This window comes from Nyctibius grandis, chromosome W, assembly GCF_013368605.1.
Source record: "Nyctibius grandis isolate bNycGra1 chromosome W, bNycGra1.pri, whole genome shotgun sequence".
Lineage (NCBI taxonomy): Eukaryota > Metazoa > Chordata > Aves > Nyctibiiformes > Nyctibiidae > Nyctibius > Nyctibius grandis.
The window spans coordinates 1,761,493-1,786,707 of NC_090694.1; the positions used below are offsets into that span (position 1 = coordinate 1,761,493).

At 49.6% G+C, this 25,215-nt stretch overlaps 1 protein-coding gene across 1 annotated transcript in view; it reads left to right on the forward strand.

Annotated features, from left to right (window-relative positions):
• The window catches only part of LOC137675792 (E3 ubiquitin-protein ligase ARK2C-like), a 41,948-nt gene extending 17,014 nt beyond the window's left edge, over positions 1–24,934 (forward strand). Inside the window, exons 2-8 of the mRNA XM_068422009.1 lie at positions 14,661–14,970; positions 17,032–17,157; positions 20,629–20,758; positions 21,609–21,713; positions 22,242–22,337; positions 23,550–23,656; positions 24,817–24,934. Coding sequence (XP_068278110.1) covers positions 14,661–14,970; positions 17,032–17,157; positions 20,629–20,758; positions 21,609–21,713; positions 22,242–22,337; positions 23,550–23,656; positions 24,817–24,934 — 992 coding nt within the window. The remainder of the gene's footprint in view (positions 1–14,660; positions 14,971–17,031; positions 17,158–20,628; positions 20,759–21,608; positions 21,714–22,241; positions 22,338–23,549; positions 23,657–24,816) is intronic.
• The last annotated feature ends 281 nt before the right edge of the window (positions 24,935–25,215 follow it).

The window sequence follows — 25,215 nt, forward strand, 5'->3', positions numbered from 1 at the left end:
TCCCTACATCTAGATCATCTATAAATATATTGAACAGCACCGGCCCCAGAACTGAGCCCTGGGGAACACCGCTAGTGACCGGCCGCCAGTTGGACTTTGCCCCATTCACCACCACTCTCTGGGCTCGGCCATCCAGCCAGTTTTTAACCCATTTAAGAGTCCACCCATCCAAGCTCCGGGCAGCCAGTTTGTCTAGGAGGATGCTGTGGGAGACAGTGTCGAATGCCTTACTGAAGTCTAGATAGACTACATCCACAGCCCTGCCCTCATCTACTAAGCGGTTCCCTTGGTCATAGAAGGAGACCAGGTTGGTCAAGCAGGACCTGCTTTTCATGAATCCATGTTGGCAGGCCCCGATGCCCTGGTTGTCCTGCATGTGCCGTGTAATGGCACTCAGGATGATCTGTTCCATCACCTTGCCTGGAACCGAGATCAGGCTGACAGGCCTATAGTTCCCTGGATCTTCCTTCCGGCCCTTCTTGTAGATGGGTGTTACGTTTGCTAATTTCCAGTCAGCTGGAACTTCTCCAGTTAACCAGGACTGCCGGTAGATAATAGAGAGTGGTTTGGCAAGTTCATTTGCCAGTTCCTTCATTACTCTGGGGTGAATCCCATCCAGGCCCATAGCCTTGTGGGTGTCCAACTGGCACAGCAGGTCACTAACCGTCTCCTCCTGGATTACGGGGGGTTCACACAGCCCCCCGCCCCTAACTTCAGGCTCTGGGGGCTGAGTCTCCTGAGGACAACCGGTCTTGACATTAAAGACCGAGGCAAAGAAGGCATTGAGCAGCTCTGCCTTTTCCTCATCCCCTGACACTACACTACCCTCCTCATTCAGCAAGTGGTGGAGGCTCTCCTTGACCCTCCTTTTGCTGTTAATGTATTTGTAGAAGCTTATTTTGTTATCTTTGACCGTAGCAGCTAAATCAAGCTCTAATTGAGCTTTGGCCCTTCTAATCTTCTTCCTACATGACCTGGCCACGTCCCTATAGACCTCACAAGTTACCCAACCCTTCTTCCAGAGCAAGTAGGCTCTCTTTTTTTCCTTAAGTTCTAGTCTAAGTTCTCTGTTTAACCAGGCCGGTCTTTTTCCCCGACGGCTTGTCTTCCTACACACCGGGACAGCCTGCTCCTGAATATTTAGCAATTCCTTTTTAAAGCATGTCCAGCCTTCCTGGACTCCTTTGCCCTTCAGGACCAACTCCCAAGGGACTCTGTCCACCAACCTCTTAAACAGGCTAAAGTCTGCCCTGCGGAAATCTAAGGCAGAAGTTCTGCTTTTGCCCCTCCTTACTTCCCCCACTATCGAAAACTCTAACATTTCATGGTCACTATTGCCCAGACGGCCACCGACCCTAACACCTCCCACTAGTCCTTCTCTGTTCACAAACAACAGGTCAAGCAGGGCCCCTCCTCTAGTGGGCTCGTTTACCACTTGCATGAGGAAGTTGTCCTCCACACATTCGAGGAACCTCCTAGATTGCTTCCTCTCTGCCATGTTGTATTTCCAGCAGACATCCGGCAAGTTGAAGTCGCCCACGAGTACAAGTGCCGGCGAGCAGGCGGCTTCTGACAGCCGCTTGTAAAACGCCTCGTCCGCCTGCTCATCCTGGTTGGGTGGTCTATAACAGACTCCCACCGTAATGTCCGCCCTGCCGACCTTCCCCCTGATCTTTACCCATAGACATTCAACCTTGTCATCCTCATCATCTTCCTCAATTTTGACACAGTCCAAGCACTCCCTAACATACAGCGCTACCCCACCACCTCTCCTGCTTCGCCTGTCCCTCTTAAAGAGCTTATTGCCATCCATAGCAGCACTCCAGTCATGAGAGTCATCCCACCACGTTTCTGTGATGGCAACCACATCATAACCTTCCTGCTGTACGGTGACTTCTAGCTCTTCCTGTTTGTTGCCCATACTGCGTGCATTGGTGTAAATGCACTTCAGCTGGGCTAGCGGCCTTGCCCCTGACACAGGCCTGTCGCCCCTAGGTTCATTTGTGATTGCCCTGGTCTTATCCCCCTCCCTCATCGAACCTAGTTTAAAGACCTCTTGACCAGCCCTGCCAACTTCTGGGCCACAACCCTTTTCCCCTTCTGACTCAGCTGTTCCCCATCCGGCATAAGCAGGCCCAGTGCCATGAAAGCCACCCCGTGGTCAATGAACCCAAAATCCCACCTACGGCACCAGTCTCTTAGCCACGTATTAATCTGTTGTGTTTTCATAGTCCTTTCCCTATTTTCACCTAACACCGAAGGAATTGAGGAGAATATAACCTGTGCACCTACCCCCGTTACCAAACGCCCCAGGGCCCTGAAGTCCCTTTTGATTGCCCTGGGACTTCTCTCTTCAATCTCATCCCTACCCACCTGGAATACTAATAGTGGGTAGTAGTCAGAGGGCCTTACCAGTTCAGGAAGCCTCCTGGCAACATCCCTTACCCGAGCCCCAGGGAGGCAGCAGACTTCCCTGTGAGTTGGGTCTGGCCTGCATATGGGGCCCTCCATTCCCCTTAGCAGGGAGTCACCTATAACAATTACTTTTCTTTTCTCCTTTTTGGAGCTGGTTGCAACCCTCCTACTTGGTTGCTTCTGTTTACGTAGCCCCTTAGCAGGTCTTTCACCTAGATTCGTGTCTTCCTGACGCTCAGGAAGATGCTCAGGCTCCAGCACCTCATACCTATTCTTCAGAGGGACGCTGGGAGGGGAGAAAGGTCGGGATGGGATTCGCCTGCCACCCCTAGCAGGGACCTGCCTCCATTCCCCCCCATCCCCTAGGTCTTCTCCTGCTCCTTGTGGAGGAGGAAGAGGATCCTCCACTTCCCGGGGAGCATTAGGCCCATCCATTTTCTCCAGGGCAGGCAGGGAACAGCACTGCCCGCCATCCTCTTCCTGGGATGCTCTTGTACTCCTTAACCTTTCCACCTCCTCCTTGAGTCGTGCCACCAAGAAGATCAGGTCATCGACCTGTTCACACCTCACACAGGCGAGGTCTCCGTTACCCTCGAGTGCCAGGGCCAGGCTCTGGCACTCCCTGCAGCCTGCCACCTGCACCTCCGCATGCTTCCGTGGCAGGTCTGTTTGCGTTGCCATGTCCTTTCTGGCACCCGCAGAGGACTTAGGGCCCCGCCGAGTTGAAACCATTCCTGGACTGTCCTCTTGCCCCGATGGGAGGGAGACCGCACCTTCCTGCCCGCCTGCCCTGCTCGCCCTGCCCGCGCGAACTTCCGCGTGAACTGCCCTGCCCCTGTTTGCGCTCCCCAGGGGCCCTTCAAATCTCCCTCGGTGCCTCCGGCTACGCCCCCTCCTCTCCTGATTCGTTGCCGGGAACTTCTGGGCCCGGACGGGACTCGGGGCTGCTGCTCGGGTGGCCCTGGGTACGGAACCCGCCCGGTACAGCCCGATCTCACCCTCGCCCCGGACTCACCTCAGTCGCTGTCGCCGCCGCTGCTGACTGACTCAGTTTAATAGGGAACAGGCTTCCAGGATCTTTGATTTTTAGCTACAGACTTATTCATGGACCATGAAAGGGGAATTGCGAGGACACGGCATGTCAGGACTCATGGTAGCTGAGGGTTTCCCAGACCTGGGTTCAAGTCAGTTTAGTGTAAAGAGCCACTGAGCTGCCCTGACCTGTGCCAGCTCACTGCTGGCACCCACCGCGTCTTGTGCGGCTTCTCTTCAGCCTTGGTCCTTGGAATGGACCATGGCCTCAGCTGCTGCTGCGGTGCTGGGAGCGCAAACAAGTCACTGCATGGCACCTCCATCCAGTGCACAGTGATGGTCTAACCTCCAAAGTCCTTTAGGTTAATTAAATGAAGAGGTCCCGTGGGGACTGGGGACTTGCAGGAGCTCCACAGGTGCAAGCCCCGATGCTGAGAGCTGCTCTTGGACAAGGTGGTGAGCTCATGGGCTCAGGATAGGATCTTATAGTGTTGTATGGGGGACTTGCTAACCTTGTTGCATTTGCTGCATCCCATGGACCCATCTACCAGGAGTGTTTCTTCCCTCTCTTAAGAGATAATCTTCTTTTTTTTGTACCCTACCATTTGTAAGATGTTCCTGTTTTCTGTATATGGTCACTTGGAAGAAGTGCCAGCTGCTGAATGGCTTCTGCCTTGTGGGGTGAGGATGGGCATTTTTTGGTGTGGTTTTTGAGTGGTCTGTAAAAAAATCGAGAGGAACCATACAGTATCTTGGCTTCCATGGGTGGCAGGTACTGCACATACTGCAGCATTGACCTCCTGGCCCTGCTGAGGATCTCATGCAGCCTGGTAAATGCTATGCACAGCACCTGGCATGTCTCTGTAAGGTTTAGGATGAAATCCAGAAGGTGACCTGCAACATGGGATCAACCGATCCCTTTGCAAGCAGATATCCCATGTCCTGACTCTCATCCTTGCCTCTGTCCACTACCAACTCTGTTAGCCCTCAGCATTAATGGTGGCACTAACGACACCCCCCAGCACTTGCCACCTCCCTTTCTCTAACAGCTGGCCTGACTTCTTGGTGCTCCCTGGGGCTGCACTCTCTCCGTGAGGTTAGACAGCTGGTTTTGGTGGCACATATCTGCAGATGCTAAGAGAAACAAAACTTGGAGCCATGCTCCGCCGTCAAAAAGTTCTGGCTTTTGGGCTGACTTGCCAGAGAGCCAGCAATGAAGAAAGGCTGGACTGTTTACAGTTGGACTCGATGATCTTAAAGGTCTTTTCCAACATAAACGATTCTATGATTCTATGACTGTAAAAAAGGCCCCATCTAACATGATGTGCTATTCCCAGAAACGGTGAAATGCTCCACCTGTTTCCCAAACTGCCCCCCAAATCACTGCCACTCGCTCTGGAGCTGTGTGGACATGTTGGGTGGGATCTCCCACCTCTGGGCTTAAGCTGCAGATAAATAAATCAATCAGGAAAACCCATCTGGTGATTACAGCCCCATTTGAAACAGGGTGGGGGGAAACTGCCCCCTCCCTGGCAGCATTCAAGGCAAAGTTGGATGGGGCTCTGAGCAACCCGGTCTAGTGGAAGGTGTCCCTGCCGTGGCAGGGGGGTTGGAACTAGATGATCTTTAAGGTCCCTTCCAACCCAAACCATTCTATGATTCTATGGAAATCAATGCATGCAAAATGGAGATAGATGGGATTGATGTAAGTAACACCCCCAAAACACCCTTGTTTATGTTTATAGGACAGGTTTCAAATGCTGCTCTGTTCTCTCCCTAGCAGGGAGGTTTAAAGCAGCTCAGGCAAACTGTACCCCAAAAAACATCTCTCCCCTCTTTGATGATAAGGGGAGAGCGGGATGGAAATCTTAGCTGGAAATCCCTATGGATAGGGGAGACAAGGTATGCGGAGAGGAGAGGGCTGGCGCCAGCATCGCTGGTCCTCACCCAAAAGCTGCTGAGGAGGGAGGGGATATGGGGGCCGGCACAGGACTGGGGTGCTATCGCGGCATCCCCACAGCCTTGCGTGGCAGAGCAGTCCCATCCCCTGGGCTGTGCTGGGACTGTGGACAAGCCCTGGTTCCCGAGTGCCCATGGCATACGGGCGTGCTGAAGGACTCTGCTCCTGTCTGAGCTGCTGTGGTGTGGCATGGGTTCATGCTGAGCAGATGCACGTTTGAGATCAAGCGGGATCACGAAGCCTTTTGTTTAAACAGGGACAAGAGACAGCTGAGAGTGTTGGCTCTTCCCATTAATGCCTTCTCCGGAGAAGGGTTAAAGTTGCATTTGGATTACAGACCCACCAGGACTGGCAGCGTTTGGGTGGAGGGTTTTGGTTTGGGCTGTCGCAGAATTAAGAGGCTCCGTGAGAGATGCAGCGCAATACTCTAGATCCTTCTAGGACCTTGTAACGTCTAGCTGGTTTTGGCTTTTTGCCTGTTTCTGGATGTCCTGCATATCATTACTGGTAGGAGGGAGCTGCTGCAAGCCCCTGGATGGGTAATTAGGAGCAGTTAGGAGTGTTTTAAGGCAGGTGTTGAGCACTTCCAAACGTCTGGGGAGGGCTTTGGACACCGTGAAAGCAAGGAAACACTGGAAACCCAATTACTGAATTTCTCTTTCCAAACAACTGGCTGCAGCCCGTCAAAGTCGAAGGCTCCTGCGTGTACAAGTCAGCACGTTTTTACATTCCCAAGGGCAGGGATAGGGCTCGCTCCAAGTGTTTCCCCATTGCTCTCTGCAGGCAAAGCCAAGTAATAGACCGCTGTCACATCAGGATTTTTAATTTTTTATTTTTAAATTGAGGATTAATTCCTTCTCCTGGTTAATTTTCCCATTTCCAGGCTGGGGACTAATTCATGTGGATGTAACACCCTGCTCGTAATGTATAACCACAAAAAGATGAGCTCTCTTGCCTCCTTCGACCAAAGAGGCCCCTGGCCCCCTCCAACTCCCTTTTCAACTTTTTTTTTAATTGGGCTAACAGTCCAAACCCTGGAGAAGAGCTGTCGAGCCCAGGCGCCTGCCAATAAACTGGAAAAAGCTCTGATTTTGTTTGCTTTCCCCACCATACAACATGTAAAATGGGCTTGGGTTACACATAGGAGCTGTCTGGGATGATGGTGAGGGAGGAGGGATGGGTGAGCAAATCAGGGTGCCCAGCCAACGGCCAAAGCCCCAATAATTGCCTGAAGTTCAGGTACCAGCCAAACCCCCTCTGCCCTCGGCAGTGCAGGGGTTTTGCTCGGGTATAAGCCCTGCAAACGGCCAAGCAGCCCAAAAATGCTGGTGAGACCTGACGTGCAACCCCTGCCTTTAGTGCAGGATTTGAGGGTGGGCGATTCCTGTTGGCCGTTCATTCTCCATCCTTTCTGACAACTTCAGACCGAACAGAAATGAAAAAAGTCGCAGAGGAGTTTTGCAACATCTCCAAAGCTGGGTTTCCTCCGGTGCCCTTTCCTGGCATGTGCACAGAGCTGGGCCCAAAACCATGAGAAATGGGGTGGTTTGGGGAGGAAGAGCTGGGCTGGGTGGGAAACATCACTCCAGGCTGATGGGGCCACCCGTCCCTCCAGGCACACGAGAGCCTGGGAGGGGAGGAGTGAAACAGGGACCATTAAACCTCAGAAAACATTTTCTTTCAGCACGGTTTGTTTTTTTTGGTTTTTTTTTGATGTGATGATCTGAAAATCATAAATACACCCTCGAATACCTACATGAGAATAAAGCTATAATTAAAACATAGTGTGAAGCACAAAAGCAAAAAGATGGATTTAAGTGTAGCAACGCTGCCAAACTGTTTCTCCTTCCTCCTCGGAAAATATTGCTGAATTCAACACGTTCCTGTGAAACACCATCTTCAACAAAACTTTTTTTTTCCCCTGAAGCTAGTGGAAAAGAGTCATGGGAAAAAAACCCCTCAGCCAGCACTGTATAAACAGCTGTCTCTCCTGTGATGGGTCCAGGCTGTCTGGCCATATCCCATCCCTAGCTCTCACTGCTCCCCATCCCCACCTCTCAGCATTGCTTCAGCTCTGACGAAAATATGCTGATAAATGCTGGTTATTGCCAATTGTAAGTGTGGGTTTTTTTTTTTTGTTGTTGAATGCTGAGTTTGGGCTCTGGAAGGAGTCCCAGCTCAGCCTTTTTTCAAGTACATCAGGGCTGCATGTCGTCCCCCCACCATGGTGTGCAGGAGAGGAGATGCTCTGCTCAGTGTTAGGGACCACAGGTGTGTGTACAAGCCTGTGCTCCAGCTGCACCAGCTCATATCATGCAGCAATTAATGAGAGGCTTCATTAGTGAGAGAGGATGTTGAATGGGGATGGTACAAGCAGGCAGGGGCAATCTGCAGTCTCTGAGATCTGTGTTTATGTGGTTTTTGGGATGAGATGAGCTGTGTTTTGCGGTGCCTGCACAGAGGTCCATAGAGCTGGGGTGCAATAAGGGCTGTTGGGTGGCAGTGACCACTAAATGGTGACGAGGGAGACCAGCTCAGCCTCGTTCCCCTAAACTCCTTTGCAGCCCTTGTCCATCAAATGTACAAGACTCTGAGCAGGAGGATGATAAACCTCTAAAAGGTTCCTCGTGTTTCCACCTAGGACCCAATCATGCTCCACCAACCACCACGGTCCAGGTCTTTGCCCACATCAAGGGCTCCATCCTGATTTGGTCCCTGGCGCTGCACAGCCTGGCCAAGCAAATAAGGCAAACGAAAATGTTCTTTATATGTCGCTAACATGTGCTAGGGCTGCTCCTTGCCTGGCCATGAGCTGGTGCTGGGGTCTGCTACCCATTGCATAGCACTAGACGTGTGGGACAGCAGGCTGCACCCTGGGCTGGATTTGAGCTGGCTGCCTATTATTTTTGGCATGGTTCTTCCCTTTTGCTAAATGAAATAAGAAAGCTGTTGGCGAAGGTGCGGAAAGTGAGACAGATTCCTTCCCGTCTGATAAATTTTTCTCAAATTCTTTCCTCCTTCTCTTCCATCCTCCCCACCCCAATCTCCTCGCCCTGCAGTTTGCTATCCTATCACGGGAGTGAGATGGCATGATATCTCTGTGCAAGACTGCTAAATTTTTATGCAGCTGAATATACTGTGGGTTTGGCCTGGGGGTTTATTTTTTAAATTTTTTATTTTCTAGGTGCATTATCACCCCTCATTTCCTATTAGCAAGTCAATGTAACTCATTTAATAAGGGTACAGTCACAAATAATTTGCAAAGGGTTAACACGTGGCTGACAGCACCAGGTAATTAGTAGCTTGTTTGTAAATGCAGTCTTTCTCGTGAAGCTGGAGCTGCTCCCACAGTTTTAGCCTTACTCACTGTATACCACTGGGATGGATGCTAACTTCCCACAATGTTCCTGTCTCCAAGGGGAATTTTAATGCATGTCCAGGGAAACGAGCTGCAGGCGCCTGGGCTATTAAAAGCCTGGCGGACTCTCTGCAGAGTCCGGTGCTCAGAGAGGCATCCCTGATGGCTCTGGTTTATGGGGTTTATCTGCCATCCCAGGGCAGGAGGAGGGGTTGTGGGGGGCTCTAATCAGGGCGAAATGGCCGAGACGTCACGGCTCCAGCCCTGGCTCAGCCGATTGCAACAGGCAGATCTTCCCTGGCTGCAAAATCTGTCAGTAAGTGAAGCCAGGGCTCTCCAGGAGCTGCCATCTCCCTCTCTGCCATGATGGGATCCTCCCAGCCTCCTTTCCCACCCCCCGGCCCCCACACGCTCACATGAGGACCGTGAATGCCTCAACAAGATGGCCAGGTTGCCTTACCCAGGGGAAAAATTCACATGCATCGCAGGCAGCTTAACAGCATGAGACAGATTTTGTTTTCCTTTCGAAGACGGCTGCGCTCCCTGGGCTGCAGCTGTCTGCTCAAGATACCTATCCCCAGTGCCAGCTCTGGGCCTGATCCTGTGTGTCCCTTAACAGTAGCCCGATGATTGTTTCAAAAATATTGCTGCCACAAGGAGAGGAGGTGGAAATAAATTGTTCTGCTTTCTGGGTTTTTCTTTTCATAAAACCCATAGCATCTCCAGTCTCTCTGTAGGGTTTACCCAGGGGCTTTGCATCTCCAAGATGGGTCAGTGTTTAATGAGCACACGGATCCCTTGAGCCTTTCTGGGTGAAATATTGGTGGATGGATAAATTTGCATGTGCATATGCACAGTCAAATCCTGACTGATGCTAAATGAGAATCCCCGGTGACACAAATACCCAGTATCACACCAGTAAGTTCCTGTGACTTGATGTCACACACCAACCTGCAAAAATACATGAACTTGTCATTTATGGGGTTCATCTGGGGGCATGAAGGAATTTGGAGCATTTCTTTTAATGAAAAAAAGTCCAGGCTGCTTCAGATAATGTATAGAAACAATAAATATAACTGTAGAACTGAGAAATAAAAAAGAAAAAGCCGTGGAAGTGAGAAAGCGGTGGCAAGGAGTACGTGATTAGTTTCCTGTGGGTTTCCACCATGTTCGGAGCCTGCATGAGCGAAGGGTGGAAATGGCGCGGTGGTGAACAGCCAGACAAGTTCAGCTATCCATACGCCTGCATCATCTGCTGGCTTTCTAAAAACAAATTTATACCTCCTCGGTTTGAGACTGCAGCCTGTAATGCCATCTTCCAGCTAAGTGTTTTGGGTGCTTTGTAAATAGCTGTTAAGCAATCTTCCCTGTGGGCTTTTTAGCTGAAGATCATCTTCACAGTGCAGGTAGGGAGATGGGGCCATAGCATCGCCAAGCTGTGTCACTGTGGGGAATGCAGCAGACCCAGCCCTGCGGCAGGTCCTCAGCATCACGGCATGAAGCCGCAGTGTCTGTTGCAGTAGCAGAGGTGAGCCAGACCAGTTGGGGCAGCTACTGATCCGCTTTCACCTTCTGGCAGCAGCAGGAATTAATGAAGCGCTAATTCCCCCACCCCTTGATCCCTGGAGCTGACCTTGGCTTCAGGACATGATGGAAGAAGCCGAGGGGGAGTGGATGCAGTGGCTATCCGAGCATCACACGAGGCAGAGAGGCGTTGCTGGTGCTCACCCAGATGCACAAAGTGGATGAGGCATCCGCAGCCACATGGTCCTACACCATCATGCTGTGTTGTAGCTTCTTGTGGGCCAGGCTTGGCCCCAGGCATGTCCGAGGACCACGTAGCTCCTCTTTCCACCCTTCAGGGAGCTTGCCCAAGATCTGTTTCACATCTCCACTGGATTCTATCTCTGCATCCATGTGTTAGGCTTTAGACTTTTGCAGGGCACTTTTTAGAGCTGGATTAACCAGGCTCAGCCATTAGCTGCTTTTGTGGCTTAGCTGAGGCCAGGGCGGATGTAAGGCAACAAGGGTTGTCCAAGCTGGGAGCTTGAGTGGGTGGGCAGGCTGAGAAAGACAGAAGACCTTGCAAATGTGTATAGTCAACAGAAGAGCTTGAGGAACTAATATGGAACTAATATGGAGAAGGCAAGGAAAGGCAAAGAAGGGAGGGAAACCCCCCCTCACTCTGCTGAGAAATAGCTCTGTTTAGATGCTTGCATTGAGACAGAGGTCTCTCATCTCAATGACATCTGGCCCTAGCCAGTTAATGGGAGACTGCACAGAACTGGAGTATGTTGTCTGCTTTGCTGACACAGATGTGACTGATGCATTGCTCATCTCAGAGCTGCTGATCTGATGTTGCTCTGAGCTGTCATCATCTGCCACAGCAACAGCATTTAAATGAAAGGAAGAAGCAACAGGACAAGGAAAGAAGGATTTCTGGCTGGCGGGCAGCCTGACAGTGATCCCAGAGAAATCAGTCCTCCACAGTTCCAGGTATGAGCAGCTGGAGCTACTCATGCCACTGGGAGGATCATGTCAATGAGCATCACACAGCAGAGTGGACTCTCTCCTCCTGACCAGTAGGCTGGACGTGGGGACGTGTGTTTCCAGGTTGGCCTTAGGTCAAAAGCCTCTTGGGTGCTGGTGAGGACTGCATTGCCTCTGCAGCAAGGACACTGGGCTTCCCTCTCCCTCTTCAGCTGGAGGAGACAAGTGTTTACAGCAATGGCCACTGAAGCTGATGAACCTGTTAGGTGCCTTTGGGGTAGGCCATAAAAAACCATCCATGATCTGGCTGACTCCTCTTCCTGCAAAATCAAAGTATCCCGATGGAGAAGGATAATCCTGCTGTAGGATGAGGATGAAAACTTGAGCTCATTGAGTTGGGACAAGGTCTCTGCCTTGCCAATCCCAGAGCAATGTTGCCTTCCCGCAGCCACCTCTGGGGCAGGCAATGGGGAATGTGGCTCATGGAGGATGCAATTAGCAGCTCTGAAGCTTGATAGGCATAGTTTCAACCTCATCGTTTTTGCTGCAGAAATGTCCTCAAAGCTTAACTAATGAAAATGTCAGCCATGCCCTTGTTCTGGGGAGTAAAAACAAAAGCTAGAGTGAGGTATCCGGATGGCTTTTAGTCGTGGATTGCTTTCTGCTGTGACAGACATTACTGTCCAAGCAAAAAGCAGATTAAATCCATGAATCAAATTTTCTTGAAGCATTTTATGGGCAATGCTTGTCAGTTCCAATGCAAATGTGATCTAGGACCAAACTGTGGCTTGGGAAAGAGAAAGGAGATGTGCTAGCAGTGTAATCATTAATAGACACTGCTAACATGAGATCCTCCGTTATGTTGAATAGGAGTGAGCATCTGCGAGCTAGATTCTGGTGTTGGTCATGGTGAGTTACCAGGAGTAAGGCTGCTCAGCTGGTGTCAGTAGGGTGACACTGGATTTACCTTGTTTATGCAAGATCAACATGTGGACTTGGAAAGCAGTCTCCACCAAGGCCCCCTGTGGCTAGATACAATGAACACAAGAGGGGAAACTTGAAAATAGATAATTCAGAGATGAAAAGTTCTGTTGTGCACTGTTATTGGTTTGCCAGGGCTTTCTGGGGTCCACCAGTACCACGCTTGGCAAGAACTGGCTCTTTGTTGTGCAAGCTGGTTCGGTTATGCCAGATCTATGAATTGATGACTGCTAATAAGCACAGATTTGCTGAAGTATTCCCCAAAGTCTTTGCTTTTCCATCAAAATCCTCATCAGCATTTGGATTAGTTGTAGGGAATGAACAATTACAACAAAAGATAGTGAATTATGTTAAGACAAATTGATGGGTTTTGTTTAATCATATGGTCTCGGTCACATCTTGATAGTATTTTTCCTACGGAGGGAAATGCATCAAATGCATTTGCTACAAAATTTGTCCCAGTAAACGTGGGGGAATATCACTAAGCTTCATTGTCTTGTGTCCTCCTAAGCTGGTTTTGTCTGAAATACAACTGAACAGCTGCCTGGTGGCACAGGCTGGTGTGTTTGGGTATGCAGAGGGATCAGCACTTTAACCTGCTCTGGCACCTTGTCTTCAGGTGCTGTGAAGACCTGGATGTGTAAAATGGCTCACCCGTGACTTGCTGTAGGTCTTTTCCATTGGGAAGACCTATGGCTATCAGAGGTTGAGCAATTCAGCATGAGTCGCTCTGCAAGTACTCAGAAAACACAGCAGTTAGGAGGCATCTCCCCATGATTGCAGTGTTGCTCAGCTTGAGCAATGGGCCAGGGCAACACAGGATCCCCATTTCATTACTCAGCCTTTAGCTGTTGATGGGGTATGGTGAATTGGGGCCAAGCCGATGGCAGCAAATATAACCTGCAGTACTGGGGGACAGGGTACATGGATGGCTCACGGACGTGAACAGAAAGCACTTGGGGCTCCCTGAGCTGCTGTGATGGACTGGCCCTGCCTGCCTGCAGAAGGGAGCTGTGAGCAGAAGGGATATGAGTGAAGAAGACATCATGGGCACGTCTGGCATGTGTCTTGGGGTGACACTCAGTGTCTCTTGGTGCTGTTGTTCCTGGATTACAAAAAAAAAACAAAAAGGAGTTTTTAGGAAGAGGAGGTGTTCAAAAGACTGTGTAAAAGGGTAGGTGTCCTATCCTGGGGCTGATCCTCAGCAAAGAGGCATCTCTAATAGCCTTACTCAAGTCTCATCCTTCACCTCTGAGCTGCCTCTCTCCGTAGTTTAAGAACCAAAAGTTTTGTTGTGATGCCTGTAAATGCTCCGGGAATGTATCAATTAACGTGCCGGATTGGGCCAAGGGCCCATCCAAGCAAGGATCTTGAGGGAGGTGCAAGCCAGTGCCAGATGTTTTGGAAGAAGCCTCTGCTACAGATATCTTTCACACCTCATTTCTATCCCATTCCCATCAGTTTCATGGCTGGTCTCATAGCAGTACACGTTGTGTTTCCTGCAGCCGCTCTCTCCCTGCATGCAACTCACAAGGACGGGCTATTGAAGGGTCTCAGCAAAGACGCACGGTCTTAATCCCAGCTCTCAGAGGTGGAAGGTGTCTCATTCACATCCTGCAGTCAGCAAGAGACAGTTTCTTAGAGCAGAGATTATTTCCTTGCCTATGAAACATTTTTAGACAGGCAAAGAAATACCTCGAATCACATGGAAAGTCAGCAAGCTTTGAAAACTTTGGTGAGCTCATAACCCATGAAAACATATTTTAGAAAACAGATTTTTTTTTTTTTCTAAAATGTTGAGGCTTTTTCATAGAACCATAGAATGGTTTGGGTTGGAAGGGACCTTTAAAGGCCATCTAGTCCATTCCCCCTGCCATGAGCAGGGACATCTTCAACTAGATCAGGTTGCTCAGAGCCCTGTCTGACCTGGCCTGGAATGTTTCCGTGGATGGGGCATCTACCACCTCTCTGGGCAACCTGTGCCAGTGTCTCACCACCCTCAGTGTAAAAAATTTCTTCCTTATATCTAGTCTGAATCTAGCTTTTTTAGTTTAAAACCATTACCCCTTGTCCTATCGCTACAAGCCCTATTAAAATTTTTGTTCCTTTTCTCTTTAAGACAGGCAAAGCAAAACAAGCTGAAGCAGTTTTCATCAGTAGACACTTCAATTTGGAGCCAAAAACTCACTTTGAACCCAAACCCATGGTTTGGTTCCAATGTTTTTTTTGAGGAGAAAAACTATTAGTCAAAATCAACATTTTTCCATGTAATCAACATTAACTGACCTGTTCTCTCTATTTTAACCCTTTTGGCAGAGGAGAGAAATAGCTGTTTGCTCAATTCTTGCCCTGGATGGGCAACCACTGGGCTGGGATGCCCCAGCCGCCACTGGTCTCCGTGACGGCCATGCTCTTCTCTTCCAGGTGCTCCTTTTCAAAGATCTCAGCATCCCCATGCTACCTCCTGCCGGCACTTCCACCTGGGTCCCCAGCCTCAGCTCTCTTCCGACTTCACCCTGCCTCACACGGTGCAGCCCCAGCCGGGGCTGACCCCCCACATGGCCCCCGCGCACCAGCACAGCGGCCCCCTGCACCACCCCCTGGCGCCAGTGCCAGCTCTGCCCTTCCAGGACGTGGCCGGACCCTCCTTCCTACCTCAGGCGCTTCACCAGCAATACCTCCTCCAGCAGCAGCTCCTCGAGGCACAGCACCGCCGGCTTATGCCCCATCCCAGGTAAGGGGGTCTTACTCTTCCTGAAGGATGTTGAGAAGCTACATCACCCTCACTTCAGCAAAGTGGCTTCTGCAAAACCCTGTCAGTACGTGCTGGTAATATTGGGGTTTCTTCACAAGTTCATTCATCTACCGGAAAGGAAGCTTCAGGGCAGGTTGCATCTGTGAGCGTACCTTTCCCACGAGGATCCATACCATGCTCATCTAGTATGTCCCAAGGTCACCTATAGTTCATCTACCATCATGGTAACTTCATGATGGTACCACCTTGGTGTTGCAGTGAACCCATCCTGCCATGACAGAGAGCGCGATAGACTGCATGCACAAGCTACCTCCTCGTAGCTGTTTCAAAACCATGTAAGAGATTGTATCCACCTGTCCCATCAGGCTTGGCACATGAAGAGCTTGCTCCTCTGGGTCTAGGTAGGCTTCCCAGATCTATGAGGAATGATGCTGTTGACCTGCAGCACATTCAACCACAGAAAGCAGCCTAAATTCAGACTGGGCTGACGACTGCAGAGAGAGTTACTCTAACTCAGCAGAGGTGGAAATGGATGCCTGGCCTTGTCCTGATTGTGTTTCTTGAGAGAGGGGTTTAGATAGCATGTAGGAGAGGAGTGCTTTTTTTGGAAACATATGGAAGCTATTTGTGGGTTGTACCCATGGATCAAGAATCAGAGGATGAGTCTTTGCGATAACACTTCAGTTGGAAAGAATGCTACAGACGGAAACCACTTTCTTTCCATACCCTTTCTGTCTGAAAATTGTGTGTTCTTCTCATCCTTATTTTGTTTTGCATAAGATGGATTTTAGGTGGATTTGATGATTCGTTAATAATTAGGTAGCAAATCTGTGTGAGGCTGAGGCACTGATGATACAAGTGTTTATCTCTTAGTCATACACTGAATTCAAATAAAAGCACGGAGCACAATTCCACACAGAAGCTGCTTTGGTAAATGCTGTCAGTGTTCCATTTGCAAAGGGGTTGTGGTGTAGAAAAGGGCAGGAACCCTTTGCCCGGTCCCACAGCCTGTTTCTGGAAGCACAGCTGCATCGGAGGAGGGTGTTGAAAACCTTACAGGTGTGGGGCATGAGGTCCCAGTGGTGGAATTCTGGGTCATGCCTTTAAAAGTGAAGCATCTGAGCTGTGGCTGCATGAAAAATTCTTTATCTAGCAGTTCCTTGGTCCATTTGCTCTAGTGTTTTCCTGAGGATTTACTTTGTGATGTCTCCACTGGTAAGCAGGGGATTGGCAGGAAGCAAGGGGTATGAGTCTGTTTGTAATGCAAATCCTGCTTGTGCATCCACCTTGTCTCTCTCTGAATGTGGACACTGATCAAGCAGCACATGCTCTTCCCCCGAGTAGTTCAAATGGGCAATAATCAGGAGGAGAGACTCAAATCCCTAGAAAAACCTTGCTATATTTTCTACCACTTTCCTTTCCCTGCCTGCAAAGGCAGCAGGGCTGGGGGAGAAGGAGCTGGATCCCAGCCTGGCCTGTCTGTCATCCAGAGAAATGTTGGCAAAGGCCAGTGAGAGTAAATTCTGCTTTCAGTTACTCCTGAGTAATCCTGTCATGAATGAGGTTCCCCAGGAGTTTATGCACGGCATGGGGAGATGAGACGACCTGCAGCTTCTTTATGATGATGGATAACGGCTGAACCAGGGATGCATTTTATCTTGTGTGTCTTTTATGGAGCTGAGAGTGGAGAAAAAGAAAATAGTGCCAATGGCACAAAACTTCCAAGGAAGAAGTTCTTTGGTTTCCTCTTTTTCTCTCCATGTTGCCACCATAAACTGAGTGTATGTGGATGCCACAGGGGGTAAGAGTGGAGGTCTGCGTTATGTCCGTGGTGACCACGAGTAAATGAGATAGATAGCTCTGGGTTCCTCTTCCCACCATCCTTGACACCTGCCTGGACTCTTTTCTCTTGGACACATATTCACAAGCCCAGCTGTTTGGATTTTCCCCTGGTTTATTGACACAGGCTCGGAGCAGGAGCCGTACATACCAGTGTCCCCTGCATGGCTAACTCACTTGCTGGTCTCCTCCTCTACGCAGGCAAGCCCAAGAGCGCATGTCTGTTCAGCCTCACCGGTTACACCCCAGCTTTGACTTCAGCCACCAACTGCAAACTCCACAACCCACGGGGCCCCAGCCCAGGTATTTAGCCGAAGGCACGGACTGGTAAGTCTTCCACATTTCACTAATGTGTTGAATGAGGTGTTTAAAAAGTCCTGGGGAGTCTGCAAGGGTTGGTGGATGTCATCATGGATCAATGCTTTCATGAAAGCTAAAGGTTCAGCTCAACAGATACAACGTGGGGAGTGTGCAATGGGAAAACTCATCTCTGTGAGGGCCATGAGCATGTGCTAAAGCCTTTATGCATTTATATGATAACATCAAGACATTGATATTGCCCATAACTCTCCATCCATGGATGTAGAGTGCAGCCAAGTGTTAATCTTCCTCCAGGGGCTCTTCCTGCTGCAGGGCACAGCCAGGGTCTTCTTCCTGGAGACCAACATCTCTGCCTGAACTAGATCTTCTGCTGTCCACCAGGCACTCAAAAAAGAGTGGCTACAACATTTTCTGTGGTCTAAATTATGGAGCATGGTGCTGCCCTGCCCTGCAGGGTGGTGTGAATGAATTAATAGTTAATTGTTTACTACTCTCACTGTAGTGTTTGACACCCTGGAAAAGCCAAGCAGAGAATTGATCCCTTCGTTTTCAGACCAGGTTTTGAGCTCTTGCACAGTTAATAAGGTACTGGGCCCTACTTGGAAGAATAAGAAAATAAAAACATACTTCTGAGTAGCTGCTTGTTAGCTGAGCAAAGTCCATTCTGTGCACTGAATGGAAAAAATACCATGTGAACATGTAATTAGAGACAATCGCAATGTGTATGCAAAAGGAGACTGAAATAAAATGTCATAGGAAATCTTAATTATGTAATTTCCTAACATCTGAGCACTTCGCTCTGCAAATGGAGAGTCCTTTTAACATAGGGGGCTTTTCCCCCCCTCCGGGGTAATAATACGCAAACTAAAATATGGCTGGATCCTTCTGCCATTTTCTTCTCAGGTGTTCCCATTACTGGCACCACTGTGAGCTGAATTTGGCCAGGATGATATTGTTCAGATCAGCTTGCAAAGCGGTTCACATACCATCTGGATAGAGCCATTCTTTCTGCCTCTCTTTTGGCTCAGAGTGTTTAATTATAATGATTAGAAGGATCTGATAAAGCATTGCTTTATGTTCCCCTCCTTCTCCCTCCTTTTTCCCCTCTGTGTTGCTCCATCACTTTATAAAACCTAAGGAGTGGGGATGACAGAAATCATATACTGTGTGTATATATTCGGGTGACTCACTTCCCCTCGGGGCACATGTGCGGTTTTGCCCAGTGACAGATATAAAAACTCTCCTCTAATGTGTTACCACTGCATGAGCAGCACCGGCACTCGGTGGTAGGCACCGTCATGGGAAATGGGGATGGAAGGAAAATCTGAAGGTGATCAGTCATCTTGGGCAGCCCGACCTCAATTAAAATCTTCTGGTGAAGAAGAAATAAACTCCCATTTGGTTCCTTAAATCATCTTCTGCATATGCATTTAGTGACGATCATCCAACCTGTTATCTGGAGCCTTATCCTTCACTTTTTGGTTGTTGGCAGCCCATGTACTGTAGGCATCACAGCTCTTGAATCTCACGTCTGAGCATGAAGACGCTGTACACATAGCACAAACTAGAAGGTCATGGTTGGTTTTGGTTTTCTTCAGCTAATGTGCTCTGCTTATTCACCCCTAAACCCTGAGAAAACACTGTTCCATGCAGTATTCTGCTTTGGGCCCTTCTATAGACCCAGGAGCCTTGATATCCAATTTTAAGGCTCTTAGATGCACCAGTGCACAAACAGTTCTGCAGTGCTGTTATTGCAATACTTGTGCAAGTTAATAATGGCAGTTCATCCTTGAGAGATCTCTTCAGTCCTTGATCTCAAAGCACTCTGTGGATTGTTGCATGTATTTTGTAGACAGGGAATATGGGAAGGCAGAGAGGAAACGGTCAAGGTCATGCATCAGGGCAGTGGCAGGACCTAAAGCCTCCTGATTTCCAGTCGAGCCTTCCATCTGGGAACAGTCTTCAGCAATTGGATAAATATCCAAAATTGTGACACAGGAGTTGGAAAATGCCCAATCCTGCGGATTCTCACCCTGGTTCTGTTCCTGCCAGTCACCTGCTGTGTTTTATCCTCTGCCAGATTTTGTCTGTATAGGACATGGCTAGCACAGGGCCAGCAAAGATAGTCCCTCTCTTTGCTTCAGCTTGGTGTGGGGAGTCTTATTAGGGGGTAATAAAGCACTGGAGCTGCTGCCTGGTACACAGGCTGTTCTGGGTAAAGGATTTCTGCATTTACTGTCCCCTCACATCCATTATCTGCTGCTGGGAGAAAGCAGTTTCACAGCTGCTGGAGGACACGTCTGGGTTGTTCCTAACAAGCCATGGCACTCGCTGCTGCTGTCCTCCACACAGGGGAAGAGAAGTTCGAGGCTGAAATGAGAAGCCACCCCTGTGCTCTCATTAGCTTAGCTCTGGCAAATGTGAAGACAATGGTTATTAGAGCGCCGGCTTTTGTAATCATCATAAAGTGAATGACATTCAAAGCACTTGTTTGCTGAGAGACTCTTTGGCTGGAGAGAGGAGGGATCAGCTAATTGGATTATAGAGGGAGATGCTGCATTAGGTCTCCTCCCGTCCCCTCCACATGACGTGGAGATGGGGTTGCACTTTGTCTCTGCGTGCTGGACTGGGCAGAACTGTGGCGTTTGCCAGGATCTTGGTCATGCCAAGTCCTGGGATTGAGCTGCATTATTTTTCTGGAGGAAAAAAGTGCCAAAACTCACCAAGCTGAGCCCCAGTTCTGCTTGCCCGGGCCAGGCTGTGTGTGGGAAAGTGGGACCATCAAGGATGTCCTGCTTCATTGGTGTTGGCCCACTGGTTGTGCGACACCCTACAGCAGTCTCATCCAGAAATTTCTTAAAACCTTTATATTTTCTGCACAAACAGCAGTTCTGGAGTTCCCTGAGGCTGCGTTCAGGCAAGGTGCAGTCTCTCTTGTCTCCCCGAGTCCTGCCATGACCTAGGCTGGGAGACCTCCAAGGAGAAGCACAGGCACATCGAAAAGCTGTGCCTAGCTGGCTCCTAACAACTACCCAGAATGGTTCATCAGTGTGTCCCCTGAGTAATTAGCTGTATTCCTGCAAAAAATTGAAGGCAAAATGTAATTGTTTGCAGTGATGGCAGCACAGGGAGGACCTGATCTGGCTGGGTTGAGTTACTGAGGCTGGGTATCGATTTGAGCCACCAAAATGCTCTTGCTTTGAAATCAGCAGGCTGTGTCTGTGCCGCTCTTGACCCTGGTAACACAAATGCTAACTGGCATAAAAACAACCCCTCGCTCCTTTGTGCTGGCCTGGTGGGCGATTGCCCAAATTGGAGGAAACTCCCTTCCAAGCAGTAGCATCACCCCAGGCTGCAGAACCCACAGCAGCCTAGAGCCCACCAGTGGAGGTTGCCCTGTGAGCATGATCTGACTTGCTGTAAGCCATGCAATAAAACTGTGCAGTCAAAGCCATATCTTCATCCTTGTGCCCACAGGGACCTCAGTGTCGATGCGGGACTGATTCATGCCCAGTTCCAGGTCCGGCCGGTCCCTCAGCCCTATCAGCATTACTTAGCTACACCTCGAATGCACCATTTCCCCAGAAGCACATCCTCGACGCAGATGGTAAGTGAAATGCTTTTACTGAGAAATGTTTTATGCATTGTCTGCCAGAAGGCAGTCAAAATAAAGGCTGCTATCTTTCTATCACCTGTCTTCTGCGAATCCCACTTATCTCCGGCCGTGGGAGGGAGTGTCTGAAAGGGTAATGTTGCATCATTGCACTCTGGATTAGAGAAAGGAAAGAAAAGCTCAGCTGCTCTGGAAAAGATTCGGTCCATCGTGTGCAGCACCATGCTCACAAGCTGGTCTGCAAAACCTGGGCAGGACGTGAGAGACTCAGCAGCTATTACTAATAATGTTATTAATACTGGAACAAATTATGGGCTCCCAGGGTTCCCAGCACTGGCAGTAGATGATTCCCTTCCCTGGGCTCAGCCCCGAGGACCATCCCTCCTCACATCATTGCTCTCTACATCTATAAAGGTTTTGCATGACCTGTTGCACAGGTGGAGATGGAGTTTGACAAGAAGATGGGCAGACTAACACCTGCGTATACAGCAAGGCTTAAAAAAAATCAAAGCTTGGATGAAGAGAAATCCACCCATTTAAAAATAAATAAAATAAAATGTCTTTTTAAGCTAATCCATGTTGAGAGTTTGGAACTGCAATGTTATAGATGCAATAGGAATTATTATAACAGTTTATTCAGAAGAAATGCATGTTCTTAGTAATCATTTATAGGAGATCTATCTAATAAAACCTCATCTTTTGGTTATTAAAAGGCTTCCATTGGGGAGGGTGTCAGTCTGTCTTTCATTTTTAATATTTAAAGCACTAAATTTAAATCAGGGTACACAAGGGATTTCTATGTACAAGTACAGGTGGCTTTATTTTTCTCCCTCACTTCTTGCAGGTCGTTCACGAAATCAGAAATTACCCTTATCCTCAGCTTCAGTTGCTCGCTCTTCAGGGACTGAACCCAAGCAGGCACACATCCGCTGTGCGGGAGAGCTATGAAGTATGTATCTTGAGGACTGGAATTCTTATTAAATTTTTAAGTGCTAGGGATCTGTGCAAGCTCTGGCATAAACTTGTAAGACTGTTTTGTGGCATGGCAGTTGCATTGAGTCTTGCAGCAATTTTAGTAATAACTGGGAGGCGAAGGGGTTGAGTGGGTTCGGTACAAGATGGTTTACTCCAGGGTGCCTGGGTCTGGCTTGGGTTGACTCTGGCTCACTTCAAGTCTGTGAACAAAGTGTTCCAGTTCTGCAGGGTTTTGTTTCCCAGCCTGTCAAACAGAGTTCAAATTCCACCCTAATTTCTGAAGTATTGGATATCCAGCTCTTTGCCTTGAGCCCTTAGTTACTAGCCCCAGAGCCAGGGCTCAGATTCATCATTAAAGCATGGCTGATTTGGGTTTGATGGACATTTCCACCAAGGAAAGGGCAGGAGGGAACCTTGGTCCCCAGCAGGTGGGGTGGGGTGGTGGGACCTCATGCCCCAGGAGCAATGCTGATGGTGCTTTGCTGCTGTTCCTGCGCCACAGGAGCTGCTGCAGCTGGAGGACAGGCTGGGCAGCGTGAGCCGGGGTGCTGTCCAGAACACCATCGAGAGGTTCACTTTCCCCCACAAGTACAAGAAGGTGAGTGCCCCAAAACCGCTGCACGGCTGCCAGCCCCTCTCAGTTGTCCAAGGGTTGTGGGCATGGAGCGGACAGAAGGAAGGACTTTGGTGGGTTGCAATGTTCAGGGTTGGCAATCCGGTGCCATCAATATTCTCTGAAATGGGGACTGTAAGACCCAGAATTGGTGCCTTAATATCTTGTGGGGCTCCCAGGCTGAAGCGGTGGTGTAGCTCAGCTGGATGTTTCTCACTTCTAGGCTAGGAAGCTGCGGGCCAAATTTTCAAAAGGGTCTCAACCTTCTCCCACCCAGCGGGTGCAATTTTCCCCCTGTCTGCACCTGGTAAGAAAGTGCACACACCAAGGGGGCTTCGTGCATGCAAACCCGCCCCATTCCGCATGCAAACAACGCTGCCCACGCACCCTGCCGTGAGGGTGCTGGCTCCATGGCGTGGGGGAGCTTGTCCTCCCCTTGTTTTGCAAGATGTGTCTCCTGTTGGAGCTGATTTCCCACCCATAAGAAAATGGGTGCCATGGTTTTGGGTTGTGCTAAATAGAAAATGGGAAAAGTGTTTGTTTGCATAGTAATTTCATGTGTTGGTCATTCCCAGCTGGGCAGTAACAAGTAGGGAAGTTGCATTGCCCAGGTTGGAAGTGAGTCAGCTCCTGCTGTGCTTATCTCTGACCGCATCTCCAGTGGATCCAGAAAAATTATGTTAATAGGAATGGATGGGGGGGGGGGGGAAGAGAAGAAGAGAGAGCTGATAGGCTAAGAACTGCTCCACTGCTCCATGGTGCGGTGTGGGGCTGGGCTGGTGACCAATCTGGCATGGGGCACAGTGATTGCCCTTCCTGACATTGTTGGCTCCACATGCTTTGGAGTCTCCATGAGAAGCCTCTAGCAAAGGAGACCATGGGGCCATCCCCACTGCAAGGAGGATGGAGGAGGTGGTGGGGGGTGGGGGGCTGTGCTAGGGCAGTAGAGGACAGGCTGCTCCTTGAGGCACTGCCACCGGCCCCACTGCCACCAGCCCCAGGAGGAGATGTGCCAACCAGCAGCATGTTGGTGTCATCCTCCCCTCACTGGCTGATTTGGCTAGGCTGTCTTCCCCAAGCTGGAGGATCTGGCTGATAGACGAAGCTCTTATTATTTGCCTTCCTGCAACTACCCAAGCTTGGGAGAACATTAGAAAGTCAAGTCCTAACCAAATTATGTCTTTAACCTTGCTGCAGAGAAGACCACAGGAGGGCAAAGCTGATCAAGAGGACGGAGAGGAGTCGGACACCGACGAGAAATGCACAATCTGTCTGTCCATGCTTGAAGATGGAGAAGATGTCAGGTATGATCCTTCCACTTGTTCCTCTGCCTCTCAATGCCATCTGAGTTGTGTTTATTGGGATTAATGCTGCTGTGCACTGGTGGGATTGTACCTGCTCTTGTCCTGACAAACTCACTTGGGTTGTTGCAGGGTCTGGGAAACCAAATGCCATTTGGATGGACATTGGTATGGGCTGTAGGTAGGAAGAGCTCTGCAGCAGCAGGAGTGACAAGGTTTTGTAGTACCTCCTGGGTTTGGATCACTTACTTCAAGGCTGTACCATTGGATGGCGATGGGCCAGGTGGCTGGTGGCAGAGGAGGATGGGTCCCAGGTCTCAGACAGCCATCTGGAGCTCAGGGACATCAATGTCTGAGCTTGACAGATGACCAAAGTACGATAAAAGGGAGCGTGGATGTGAAGTCCAGGGGAGTTTCACTTGTGGCTGGGACAGAGCTGCTTTGTTGTAGAATAAGTGAGATTACTCAGCCCTTATGGTCACAGGGAGCCATCCTGAGCCAACAACTAAACCCCAGTTATCTGTCAAAGAGGTCCCCAGGGTCTTGGCTGGGTCAAATCTCTGCTTGGGTCAGAGGATGGGGACAAGGGATTGCAAGGGGCTGAGCTACCTGGCTGAAGGAGCTGCAGGTGGGCAGTGCAGCTGCACTACCTGATCCTGCTCCTCACCCTTTAATTGCCTTAAGCCATCAAGAATAACTGATCCTCTTGCTGTGGGTCCTTGTGTTTCGAGGTCCCTCCAGCTCATGAGGGTCAGCGAAGAGATGACAAAGGGGATGTAGGTGAAAAGCAACCACATTCCCTGGGGCACACCAGACACCCACTGTGGGGACACACCTGACTGCTAATGAGTCACAATGATGAAGAACCAAGAGGTTTTGGAGTATAACCTAATACTCCTGAAAGGTTAAAAAGCAGCAACCAGGGTAATTAATAATTGGAACAACTCAGTTCAGGAGGGTGTGGGGTTTTTAAAAGGCTTTAGCCAAGAAGAACGTCGTTTCTGACCTGCCATTGCTGGGGGAGGCTGTAGGACCTGGGCAGCACTGGTGTTACTACATTGGTGCTTCCCCATGTTTGAAGCAGCCCCAGCTGCTCCTTTCTGGCTCTTCTCAGTCCCCTGGACCTCCTCCATCCTAACAGGGTGGTACTTCTCTCTCTGCAGGCGGTTGCCCTGTATGCATCTCTTCCACCAAGTCTGCGTAGACCAGTGGCTGGCAACCAGCAAGAAGTGTCCGATCTGCAGGGTGGACATTGAAACACAGCTCGGCTCGGACAGCTGAAAGGAGTGGCTGGACACACCATTTTCCTTACCAGGTCATATGGCCATAAACCCTTGCAGCAAAATTTTTGCCTTCTGAGCCATTTGATTGAGAGGAAAAGTCTGTAGGCATGTTAGTGAGGAGGAGGAGGTGGCAGTACAATGTCTAGCAGTAGGAGATATTGCACATATGCAGGATACAGGCCCGGTGAAAGGGAGCTGGCATTCCTGGAGCTCAGAGACCCCGTGCTGCAGAAGATTTAGTGTTGAACATGAAGGAACTAGTTGTGGTAGTCTGGCCTG